The 13,402-nt window shown below is 40.1% G+C and overlaps 1 protein-coding gene across 1 annotated transcript in view; it reads left to right on the forward strand.

Moving 5' to 3' along the window:
* The window catches only part of DHX15 (DEAH-box helicase 15), a 70,789-nt gene that overhangs the window by 34,259 nt on the left and 23,128 nt on the right, over nt 1-13,402 (forward strand). The window contains exon 6 of the mRNA XM_027820576.3: nt 9,799-9,966. Within this exon, the coding sequence (XP_027676377.2) occupies nt 9,799-9,966 (168 nt within the window). The remainder of the gene's footprint in view (nt 1-9,798; nt 9,967-13,402) is intronic.

A 13,402-nucleotide genomic window follows, 5' to 3' on the forward strand; every position in this document is an offset into this window, starting at 1 on the left:
ATACTGTGCACTGTTCTGGACAACACAATTAAGAAATGATGTGAACAAATTGGAGAGAGGCCAGAGGAGAACAACAAAAATTATTATGGGTTTAGAAAATCTGAGCTCTGAGGAAAGGTTGAAAAAACTGGACATGTTTAGTCTTGAGGAAAGACTGAGGGGCAACCTGATAAGTCTTCCAGTCTGTTAAGGATTGTTATAAAGAGGATGGTCTCCATGTCCACTAAAGGTAGGACCAGAAATAATGGGTTTAATCTGCAGCAAGGGATATATAGGGTTAGATATTAGGAAAAACTTTCCAACTTTAAGGGTAATTAAGCTCTGGAATAGGCTTCCAAGGGAGGTTGTGAAGTCTTCGTCATTGGAAGCATTTAAAAACGAGTTGGACAAACACCTGTCAGGGAGGTCTAGGTTTACTTGGTCCTGCCATCATGCAGGGGGCTGGACTCGATGACTTCTTGTAGTCCCTTTCAGCTCTCCATTTCTGTGATTCTGTCTCTACACTTAAACTGCTACAGCAGCATAGCTGGAGCTCTGCAGACACACCGCAGGAATGCTTCAGTGTAGCCACTCACTACAGCCACTGTATGGTTCTCCTGTCGCTCTAGTTAAGCCACCTCTTCAAGAGGTGGAAGCTAGGTGATAGCAGAATTCTTCCATTAACCTACTGCTGTCAACACCAAGGGTTAGGTTGACTTGTCTGTTGCTCAGGGATTGTGGATTTTTCACACCCCTGGCTGATGTAGCTGGATTGATGTAACTTTTTAGTGTAGATCTGGTCTTAATGAACGGGAAAAGGATGATACTTTTACTCCTCTTCTAAGAGTCTCAGGGCAGTGCTTTCTGCAAGGCGGCATCGTAGGCTGTAGTGGAACTAAACAAAGCAAAGGTAGGAAGTTCCTAGTTCCAAAGGAGAAGTCTTCATCCTCGGTGCTGAGAATTAGGTCATATCCAAAGTTGGAGTGGTTCCAGTTCCACACCCTCATTAAGAGGGGATAGAAGTAGAGAACTTCCACTCTATCCCCATCTCAAGCTCTGTCTTTCATGCAGCCAAGTGGATGTCTACCTCGATTCTACCAATTGTAGGGTGATAGACATGGTACTTAAAATAAAACAAAGAATGAATTAGAGGGCTACCAGAATCTGCTTTGATGTCATCTGGGATGGAGCCGTTCGATTGCTCTGTGTGCCCTTTGCTTCAGATTCTCCCTTTCTCGATTCCATTTTTGGCACAAAGTAGCACAGTCCAACTTTCTTCAGGGTTTCTAGGCTTTTTTTTCATGTGGACCATCTGTTCACTGCCCTATTCTTATTCCAGCTGTATTTCTTGGGGCACTTGAGTCTCATGGGCAGCCACTTTTGGGGTCACCAGTCAGAGGTAGAATAGGAGTAGAAATCACTGCTTAGTCCTGTTTCTCCCCATTGTTCCCCCCGCCCCCACCCCTAAGCCATACAACTACATCTGAGAGATCAGCCTCTAACCTGCTGATTAGCCTCCACAGAGGGTCTACTGGGAGTCCACAGATGAGGAAAACACTTCAGGCTGTAATCCCAACAACATTATTTTGTCTCCAGAGGATATTATGATTGGGACACTTGATGACAGGTCTGGAAAATGTTTAAATCCTTTCAAGGCCTCATGAAGACTGAAAACTTATTAGATACAGAGCTTTCCAAGATTTATAGGTTGTAGTCTAACCTGGAATGTTGGTAGGTACTCGGTCTGGTTGAATTTGAAGGTTTTATGTTTCCGGCCAAGGATTTATGGATAACACCAGTCTCTGCCTGCCAGTTCTTGGAAGGCAGATTGCTTAAGTTTAAGAATTTGAATTTTTTTTTCCCAGCAGCTAAACCCAACTTCTTTAGTTATATTTCTAGAAAATAAAATATGGGCTTTGGACGACCTCACAAAACTACCATAAATTACCAAGATGCCTGGAAAATTGATCTTTCAGGCTGGAATTCTTGCTCACCTTCCATTTTACAAACTATCAAGCTGTGGTAGTTTAATATGACTTGTGTGTCTAGGTCAATATCTCTTCCTTGTTACGGCGTGTTCCTGAAGAGTTTAAGAGGCAAAGGATGCAATGGCCAACCTATTTTCTTGAAGTCCCTGTATGTGATAGCCGAGATACCCCACATTTGTTAGCATAAGCATAGAATGCCATATTTTTTAGTTCTATATCATTTAGTGCATGTGAAAGTCTGAACTGAGTACTCAAGCTTGATTTAAATTTAAACAACACCTGCTAGTAGGTATATTAAGGAACTCTGAGAAGTTCAGATTAGTAGTCTTTAAACATTACAGTAATATGTAGAATCATAGAAAAGTAGGGCTGGAAGAGACCTTGAGAGGTCATCTAATCCAGTGTTTCTCAACCTTTTTGATACCAGGGACCAGCTTGCTGCCTTCCTAAACTGTATGAGGGAGATCTCAGAGACCAGTGCCAGTCCACTGACAGGTTCTTGCGAAACACTGATCTAATCCATTCCCCTGTGCTGAGGCAGGACTAAGTATACCTAGACCGTCCTTGACAGGTGTTTATCTAACCTATATTTAAAAATCTATGACGGGGATTCCACAATCTTGCTTGCTAACCTCTTCCAGTAGTTAAGTATTCTTATTGTTAGACTTTCTAAATCTCCCTTGCTGCAGAATAAGCCAATTACTTCTTATCCTACCTTCAGTGCATAGAGAACTCTTGATTACTGTCGTCTTTGTACATATTTGAAGACTATCAGGTCCCCCCATTGTCTTTCCTCAGGACTAAGCAGGCCCAGTTTTTTAACCTTTTTCTCATAGAATATGTTTTCTAAACCTTTTGTCATTTTTGTTGCTCTCCTCTGGACTCTCTCCAATTTGTCAACATCTTTCTTAATATGTGGCACCCAAAACTGGACAAATTGCTTTACCCGAGGTCTCTTCAGTGTCTTAATATGACAATCCTATTAAATACACCCTGTAGTATTAGCTTTTTTCACCACTGCATCACGTTATTGGACCATATTCAGTTTGTATTCCCTTTAGCTCCCAGATCTTTTTCAGCAGTACAACTGTCTTGCCAGTTATTCCCGACGTTGTATTTGTGCATACGATTTTTTTCCCCTAAGTGTAGTACTTTTCACTTGTCTTTATTGAATTTATCTTGTTGATTTCAGACCAGTTCTCCAGTTTGTCAAGGTCTTTTTGAATTCTAATCCCGTCTTCCAAAGTGTGTGCAACCCATTCCAGTTTGGGGTCCTCTCCAGATTTTTATAAGCATACTCTCCATTTCATTATTCAACTAATTAATGAAAATATTTAGCATCTGATCCAGGACAGACGTCCGTGGGACCTCAGTAGATACATCCTTCCAGTTTGACAGCACACCATTGATAACTGCTCTTTGAGTAGGGTTTTTCAACCAGTTGACCACCCATTTAATCGTAATTTCATCTGGCCCACATTTCCCTAGTTTGCTTAAATGCTCTTTCAGTAAAGTATTACAGTATGTAACCCGCACTGTAGCTCTTGCTCTTTCTTGAATGTTTTGGTGAAAATTGGTTTTGATTTTGCCAAGCTATAAGTCTTTAAAAACTGCTCTCCACTCCTCTACAGTAAACTCATCTGCACCAGGGATAAGTGTAACTGGCATGCATTGTGTATTTATGGATGGTAACAACAATACATGTACACAGTGTTTACTGGAAGCTTGAGATGAATGAGCATGTTGTATGATATATACATGGGGCCCAGCCTCCTTCAAAGCTTAATTTAATGTGCACCTTTAGGAGATGTCTCTTATGTGAATATATTATGGTGAAGGTTCATTGATCATATACCGTTTTTCAGATCATACATCATACCTGTGACTTTTTATCTACAGCCTTGTAAAAAAATTTTCTGTGAAGAATGAATAGTGAATGAAGCAAGGGCTCCAGAGAAGCCTCGCTTCATCTAATGTCTCTTGTGTTTATGTAATCACTTTGCAATCCACAGAGTAGTACAAGATGCTACAATGGTTGTTTAAAAAAAAAAAAAAAAGTTGTCTTTGGTACTTGAAAAATACAGCATGGTTGTGTAATTCAAGACATTGTAGTGTGTCCACAGAGAGGGTTAAAGTTACGCCTGCAGCCTTAACTCTGGCATTTCTTGATTCTTGAATGCTTAGCTGTGAATCCTTAATGCTCTCATAGCACATTTTTGTTAGTATACATTTATAAATTAGCATATCTCAGGACAACTTTTTAGAAACAAGCTCTCTTTTCTCTGAAAGAAGTCTCAGTTCTGCTCAGAGTTGGAAGTGAGTATTTTAAATGCTTTTATATGCTGCAGACCCCTAGTATGTGAAAGGCAATGATTTGGAAGAAAGCGAGCTGGTTATAGATAAGGCTAAAGTAGTGCTTGCTGGCAGGGGGGAAGCATTTAGAGAAATAATATGCCATCTATTGAGGGTGAAGACACTCTGTCTTTCCATCAAAATGGTTCATAACCACAGGATCCTCCTGAGTTTATTATTGCTCTCAGATTAGCAGAAGTAGCCATTGTTGCCGTTCACCATGTGCAGCTGAGAAGATGATTATAAGGTCCATAAGGTGACTATAGTAATGGTCATCTATGCATTTGTCATTTCCATGTTATCCTAATCAGAACTCATTAAAATAGTCTTACTCTTGAAATTATATTCGGAAGCGCCAGCTGGTACAGAATACAGCTTGTACTTTTTGAAGAGAAATGTGTGGCTTTGAACAAGACACCTGGCTTTTTTGTTCGCTGCTCATTGACAGACTGCTTGCTTGTCTTAAGCCCAGTTTAAACATAAAATTAGTTGTGAGATTCTGCAGTTAGTATTTAAATTTGAGCACTTTATGACCAGCAGCAGGGCTTTATCATTTGAGGGGGCCAGTCTTTGGCATTTGTTAGTGGCATCCCATCACTAGGTTCACCGGGGGAAGGAGACCAAAGCCCTGAGGTAAGTGGGAAAGCGGGATACCGGGAGGAAGCACAGGCAGGAATGTCTGTGAGGGGAGGGCTCCTGCCTCATACTGGGAATGAGGGGCGATCAACAGGTTATCTCAAGTGCTTATATACAAATGCACAAAGCCTTGGAAACAAGCAGGGAGAACTGGAGGTCCTGGTGATGTCAAGGAACTATGACGTGATTGGAATAACAGAGACTTGGTGGGATAACTCACATGACTGGAGTACAGTCATGGATGGTTATAAACTGTTCAGGAAGGACAGGCAGGGCAGAAAAGGTGGGGGAGTAGCACTGTATGTAAGGGAGCAGTATGACTGCTCAGAGCTCCGGTACGAAACTGTGGAAAAACCTGAGTGTCTCTGGATTAAGTTTAGAAGTGTGTGCAACAAGAGTGATGTAGTGGTGGGAGTCTGCTATAGACCACCGGACCAGGGGGATGAGGTGGATGAGGCTTTCTTCCGGCAACTCGCAGAAGCTACTAGATCGCATGCCCTGATTCTCATGGGTGACTTTAATTTCCCTGATATCTGCTGGGAGAGCAATACAGCGGTGCATAGACAATCCAGGAAGTTTTTGGAAAGCGTAGGGGACAATTTCCTGGTGCAAGTACTAGGGGAGCCAACTAGGGGGGGGCGCTTTTCTTGACCTGCTGCTCACAAACCGGCTAGAATTAGTGGGGGAAGCAAAAGTGGATGGGAATCTGGGAGGCAGTGACCATGAGTTGGTTGAGTTCAGGATCCTGACGCAGGGAAGAAAGGTAAGCAGCAGGATACGGACCCTGGACTTCAGGAAAGCAGACTTCGACTCCCTCAGGGAACAGATGGCCAGGATCCTAGATCACTAACATGAAGGGGAAGGGAGTCCAGGAGAGCTGGCTGTATTTCAAGGAATCCCTGTTGAGGTTACAGGGACAAACCATCCCGATGAGTCGAAAGAATAGTAAATATGGCAGGCGACCAGCTTGGCTTAATGGTGAAATCCTAGCGGATCTTAAACATAAAAAAGAAGCTTACAAGAAGTGGAAGGTTGGACATATGACCAGGGAAGAGTATAAAAATATTGCTCGGGCATGTAGGAAAGATATCAGGAGGGCCAAATCGCACCTGGAGCTGCAGCTAGCAAGAGATGTCAAGAGTAACAAGAAGGGTTTCTTCAGGTATGTTGGCAACAAGAAGAAAGCCAAGGAAAGTGTGGGCCCCTTACTGAATGAGGGAGGCAACCTAGTGACAGAGATTGTGGAAAAAGCTAATGTACTCAATGCTTTTTTTGCCTCTGTTTTCACTAACAAGGTCAGCTCCCAGACTGCTGCGCTGGGCATCACAAAATGGGGAAGAGATGGCCAGCCCTCTGTAGAGATAGAGGTGGTTAGGGACTATTTAGAAAAGCTGGACGTGCACAAGTCCATGGGGCCGGACGAGTTGCATCCGAGAGTGCTGAAGGAATTGGCTGCTGTGATTGCAGAGCCCTTGGCCATTATCTTTGAAAACTCGTGGCGAACGGGGGAAGTCCCGGATGACTGGAAAAAGGCTAATGTAGTGCCAATCTTTAAAAAAGGGAAGAAGGAGGATCCTGGGAACTACAGGCCAGTCAGCCTCACCTCAGTCCCTGGAAAAATCATGGAGCAGGTCCTCAAAGAATCAATCCTGAAGCACTTACATGAGAGGAAAGTGATCAGAAACAGTCAGCATGGATTCACCAAGGGAAGGTCATGCCTGACTAATCTAATCGCCTTTTATGATGAGATTACTGGTTCTGTGGATGAAGGGAAAGCAGTGGATGTATTGTTTCTTGACTTTAGCAAAGCTTTTGACACGGTCTCCCACAGTATTCTTGTCAGCAAGTTAAGGAAGTATGGGCTGGATGAATGCACTATAAGGTGGGTAGAAAGCTGGCTAGATTGTCGGGCTCAACGGGTAGTGATCAATGGCTCCATGTCTAGTTGGCAGCCGGTGTCAAGTGGAGTGCCCCAGGGGTCGGTCCTGGGGCCGGTTTTGTTCAATATCTTCATAAATGATCTGGAGGATGGTGTGGATTGCACTCTCAGCAAATTTGCGGATGATACTAAACTGGGAGGAGTGGTAGATACGCTGGAGGGGAGGGATAGGATACAGAAGGTCCTAGACAAATTGGAGGTTTGGGCCAAAAGAAATCTGATGAGGTTCAATAAGGATAAGTGCAGGGTCCTGCACTTAGGATGGAAGAATCCAATGCACCGCTACAGACTAGGGACCGAATGGCTAGGCAGCAGTTCTGCGGAAAAGGACCTAGGGGTGACAGTGGACGAGAAGCTGGATATGAGTCAGCAGTGTGCCCTTGTTGCCAAGAAGGCCAATGGCATTTTGGGATGTATAAGTAGGGGCATAGCGAGCAGATCGAGGGACGTGATCGTTCCCCTCTATTCGACACTGGTGAGGCCTCATCTGGAGTACTGTGTCCAGTTTTGGGCCCCACACTACAAGAAGGATGTGGATAAATTGGAGAGAGTCCAGTGAAGGGCAACAAAAATGATTAGGGGTCTAGAGCACATGACTTATGAGGAGAGGCTGAGGGAGCTGGGATTGTTTAGTCTGCAGAAGAGAAGAATGAGGGGGGATTTGATAGCTGCTTTCAACTACCTGAAAGGGGGTTCCAAAGAGGATGGCTCTAGACTGTTCTCAATGGTAGCAGATGACAGAACGAGGAGTAATGGTCTCAAGTTGCAATGGGGGAGGTTTAGATTGGATATTAGGAAAAACTTTTTCACTAAGAGGGTGGTGAAACACTGGAATGCGTTACCTAGGGAGGTGGTAGAATCTCCTTCCTTAGAGGTTTTTAAGGTCAGGCTTGACAAAGCCCTGGCTGGGATGATTTAACTGGGACTTGGTCCTGCTTCGAGCAGGGGGTTGGACTAGATGACCTTCTGGGGTCCCTTCCAACCCTGATATTCTATGATTCTATGATCAGAGCTAGTCTTTTGACTTTCAGGGTGTAATGCAAGGTGCATTTATTTTGTTTATCATTTGACTGTTGATTTTGCTAGTGACATATCTGATTTGTGTTAATATTTGTAATGGAAGTGCCTAGAAAACATAAGTACCCTAGAAATTGGTAAGTATGATTCCAACTCCAGGGAGTGTGATGTGCCTAACAGCTTCAGATTTCTGCATCGAGCTAGCTACTTCTTTCTGAATATTCACCCATTTCATAAGCTACAGTATAGGTGCTTTGAGTCTATTGAAGCAGTTTCACTTAAGACTTGAAGTTCCTCCTTTGTTTAACAGACCAGTAGGGGACATTTTAGCCCAGATTCTTGAAGGCTTTTAATGAAAGTAAACCTGGAATTTGCAAGGCTTAACTTTGTCTAGAAGAGGTTTATCTTAAGTACCTACTATATTTAAACTTACAAGAAGATCTGAAACTTAAGTCTGTGTAACCAAATATCACTTCAACTAATGTCAGAAGAAAGCTGGCAAACCATGTGTAGTTTCTGCTTCGTTGGGCCTACATAGGGTGTTCATCTGTCAACATAGTAAAACGATGTGTGTAATGTTGCAAATCGTAAATACTGAATTGATATTGAATAATATTATGAAGAAAAGTGAAACGCTAGTAAAATGTTTCTTTATTTCCTGTGTTTTTTTGTAAGTTCCATCTAATAGATGTTTCAGCAATATGTTGCTGCTTTCTTTAACATGAGAAGTAACTTTGACCTTCTTACGTTTGGTTCAGAGAGAGAATTCCTGAGACTTAGATTAACTTTTTAAAAAAGTTTTTAAAAAAGATTCTTCTTGGCTAATCAGACAATTAAACAGCATAATCCACAAAGGGCGTCTAGTTATATAAGGTGAGAGATATCTAGCCTTATTGTTTAGACATACATTATAGTAATTTCTGACTTTTGTAAAACATTGTTTCCCTCTTTTAAACAAAACTTTTAAATTCACTCTTTAGTATGAGGGCTATTTGGAGGATCTCTCAATAGCTAATACTGACATCTTTCAATTATACCAGCAGGGGTTGCTATAGTTTCCTATTCTGAGAATATTTCATTGGATCAGTAGCAACCGGCCTAAAATTCTGCTGTTATAATTTCCTATTTTAATCAAACCTTCCCATAATTAGGGGTCATTTCACATATTTTAAATGAAATTTATGGTAAAGTGAAATTGAATTCTAAATGAATGGGCAGCATTAAATATTTTCTGTAATCCAGAAGCTAGATACTGTGGTACTATAGAAATGCACAAAATATATTCTTCCAGCGTTCATTCAGATTGATTGATTGAGAATAGTTCAGTGATTTTGAGTTTAGATGGAATTTTAACAAATTTTAAAATAAACTCTAAAATATTGGACTGAGTTCTATCTGGTTCTTGAAAATCCGTGTTTATACTGTAAAGGTGTTTGTTCTCATTAGGTACAATGAAGCAAATCTTCCATATAATTGCATTAGTGATACGTGACATTAAAGCTTAATTGGCTTATTTAAAATATCTCGCACATCAATTTCTTTTAGATTGTGAAAATTGAAAAGGTCATGAGTACAGTTTAATATTCCTGGGTGAGAGATTTCAATTTTAGTACAAATTGTAGAGAATTAATTAGGAAACATGACTAAAAGAAAAAGGGTGTTGAATGCAAATAAGGTTGTTACCTCAACTTCTGTATGCTAATGAACATGTATCATGGACTGTTGTGGAAATCCCTTTGGAAGATCTGCAAGCACCCAGATTGGTTTTAAAAGTAAAAATGATATCTGCTGTTTTATAGCTGGAAATAATTTAGTTGCCATGCAAAGTTTTTAAAATAAAATTAGTCTTTTCATGAGTTTTTATTTTTGCCAACGTTTGCTTTGTAGGAGATTGATGAAGCCTGTAAGAGGATAAAGCGTGAAATTGATGATTTGGGTCCTGAAGTGGGTGACATCAAAATCATTCCATTATATTCCACGCTTCCCCCACAGCAGCAACAGAGGATTTTTGAACCTCCTCCTCCTAAAAAACCAAGTGGAGCAATAGGAAGAAAGGTAATAATATCAGAAAATGTTTGTACCTTAGTGTGCTTTTTACTATCAAACTGCTTATAGTAGTAGGGGGGGATTAAATATAGTGAGTTTCCGCTGTTAATCTTAAATGTATTTGGACAGCAACAAATAGAAAGATAGGTCTCAACTCTTACTTTGAAGCGGACTTGAGCAATGTAATCAAATGTTTCTTAGGTTAAGGACTTACAGGGATGCTGTCAAATTAAATATTACATCTGCTTTGATATGCACTGGCTTTCTGTTTATTTCCGGGTGCAGTTCAAGGCACAGACTTCCACCTACAAAGCCCTAAATTGTTGAATATTAAAGCTCTGAATCAAATGGGACCTGGCTATCAGAAAATGCTTTGCTCACGTAATACCATGATAATTCAAATCAGCTGAAACAGGGTCTGACCAAATCCTTATTTTAAATACTGTGGGTAGCCAGTTAAGGGATCTTGAATGTGGAATTTGGTCTCAGCAGAATCCTTATCTGTTGATCTTCAAGGGATGCCCTAAGGTGTACGGTCTCTTGATTCTCTCCCTCTTCCCCGACCGTCTTTTAAGAATTCGATGGGTTAAGATAAATAATCAAATAATAAGTCAGAAGCCCTTTTTTTTTCTTCTCTGGGAAATACCCTGAATTTAGGTCCCCTTTCCTCTATTATACCAACCCCTTTGGCCTATTGGGGTTACCATAATGCTGAAAAATTACATGTTATGACCTGAGATTGGTAGTTTTGGTGCATCTGGGTATAAACAACAATAGAAGTCACTTAGTTTTTTTTTAATCTATTTGGAAAATTAGGGTCACCTAAATATTGGACTCTACACTGGCTGTGTTAAATTATAACATTCATAAAGTTGAACAGAAGATTTTTGAAGGTCAAAGCTGAATCATTGTATGTGCTCTAGGCAGGGTTTGTTCCTTGATTATTGCCTTTTCAGTGCAGTACAGTGCATGTAGAATACTAGTGACAACTTCTTGTTCTCTGGATGAATAAATCACTTATTAAATCTAGTGAAATGATCCTTTTTTCCTATTGACGTTGATTGCAGAAAGCATACAATCTGAAATCACGAAACTAATGCTGCAACAAGATTGTATTAGTAAATGACTTAAATGAATGAAATTGCTTCTCAGTGATGAACAAGTGATAGCATTGTATTTCATTAAATTTTCCTTTATGTTTAAAATATAACTTGCTTCAAAATAGGCAGTGTCTGGTTTTCTTGATAAGTGGATAACAGATGCAGATGCACAGCTTTCAGCATGCCTTGCTGACAAACCAGTGCTAGTATTCAACGATGCACTCTAACCTTAGCAAGTATTGTGTTACAAGGGTTGCTAGACTGGAAAAGTATAAGTTGTGAGCAAAAGCAGTCATAAAAACATGCATGCAATGGCTTCTAATCTAAAGTGTCTACGTAAAAATGGTGCCTGTTCTCTCTGATTTCTGATTTGTGTTTGGTTGCTTTAGTGACCGAAATGTTTAATATTTTTCTTCTGCAGAGCCAATATAGTAATGAAAAAGTAAGCTTTATTCTCTTCTGGCTTATGTGTTATTAATGGACTTGTTAAATAAATTCTGATTTCTGGATCTTTATTAATGGCCAAGATACTCAACCCAGAATGCAGCTTGATTTTCAGATCTCAGGTTGTTGACAGTTAAAAAATGACCTTTCACGTGGACATTTTGAATTTTAGCTGTGTGGCTGGAACAAAGGCCAGAACTTGGATTATAGCATAGCTTGCATGAAAGCTATTGGTACAGCCGGTATTGGTGTTTCCTGATGCGTTATTGAAGCTCAAGGCCTTCTTTACTCCCCAAATCTTTTGGACAAGACAAGCCAATTGTGCAAGGCAGCTTCAGATTTAGGATGAAGATGTCTGCTTATTTAGATTTAGGTGATCCAGAGGACTCCGTTGCCCATATGGAGGAACGTCAGGATAAGAATGCAACAAGGAAAGATTTCTTTGAGACAGCTGATTTTTTTGACTTAGGTCAGGAATCTACAAAGGCCACAATTGCTGTACCTGGGCCAGGAACACTCATCTAATAGGCTTGTTGTATCTTTGCACCCTACTTTTTGACCAGCTGGTAAAAGTGTGTTAAGACCCCCATGTACAACTGCTCTAGATTCTAAAGGAATTGAGAACATTGCCCTCTTTCTGGGCCATAACTTTTTAAGTTGGTAATGTGACTGTTACATAGGGTACTACTGGTGCAGGGAATAAAAATATCCTATTTGTACATACAGTTGTAATTGTGCAAACTTAGACACAGATTTGTACAGCCATGTATGAAAATGTGGTTAGAAAGCCTGGATTAGATCATTAAGCTCCTTGAAGGTGTTCACACATTGCCTACGAATGAATTAATCAGGTTATCTTTCATCTCTTGCAGGCTGCGTGCAAGGCTTTTTAATCTATCTTTCCAACATTTTACACTTGGTTCACATTTTGAAGATTTTCTTTGCAACCATAAGGGCTATAAACTTCTTTAAAGGAAAACCTAGATTTGCAGCATCTGAATCTGTTATGGATGGTGTTTGACTCTGCTTGCTTACTCTGGCTTTTAAATCACTCATAGACTTGTCCTCCAGCTTACTTACCCTTCATATAGCCTTTTTTAGATCATCATACTTTTTATTAAGATATTTTTTCAAAATCTAAACCATATATGCCAAATTTTCTACTATTAACTTGTTTATCTAATCTTGAGGTATCTGAAAATGATCCCCCTTAAAGAAGCAATGCTGCTTCGATGCCATCATGTTATACTTTTCCACGTGTTGTATTGATGTGTCTAATTACTCCGTTAAAATCCTTCAAATTAGAATCAAATTTAAGACTGTAAAATTCTTTAAAAACTACAGTTGATTTAGGAGTCCACATCACTTTTGAAACTGAATTTGGGCTCCTAAGTCACTTATATAGTCCCCCCCCTCAAAAATTGCCAACAATTTCTAGTGGTTGCAAAGCAAATAAACACAATTTAATTGTCATATCATCTCAGTTCCTCTAAAATCATTAGATTTTGTAGATGCATTTAAAAAGGTTCGGTATTATTAATTAAGCATTTCATTATAAAAGATATATAATTTTAAATTCAGGTCTGAAAGTTGTAGGGCTTACTACTGTAACGAGCCTAACATTTAACAAAGCTATAGTCAAACTGGAGAGAGACTAAACTGTTTTATCCTTTGGTGTAACCCTAGAGAAGATCAGTAAATATCTTTGTTGTAGGCCCCCAGTGCTGACATAAACACAAAGTACTGTCCCGTTATTTGTTTTTATATTTTTTAATAAAGGTAACAGTTAATTCAGTAATTGCAAGGGAATAGATCTAATCACTATTCCCCTGCAATTACTGAATTAACTGTTACCTGGCGTATGGGCAAGGATGAGTATGTTTTCCTTCAGGTGAGTAGGC

This window comes from Chelonia mydas, chromosome 4 (assembly GCF_015237465.2).
Source record: "Chelonia mydas isolate rCheMyd1 chromosome 4, rCheMyd1.pri.v2, whole genome shotgun sequence".
NCBI lineage: Eukaryota > Metazoa > Chordata > Testudines > Cheloniidae > Chelonia > Chelonia mydas.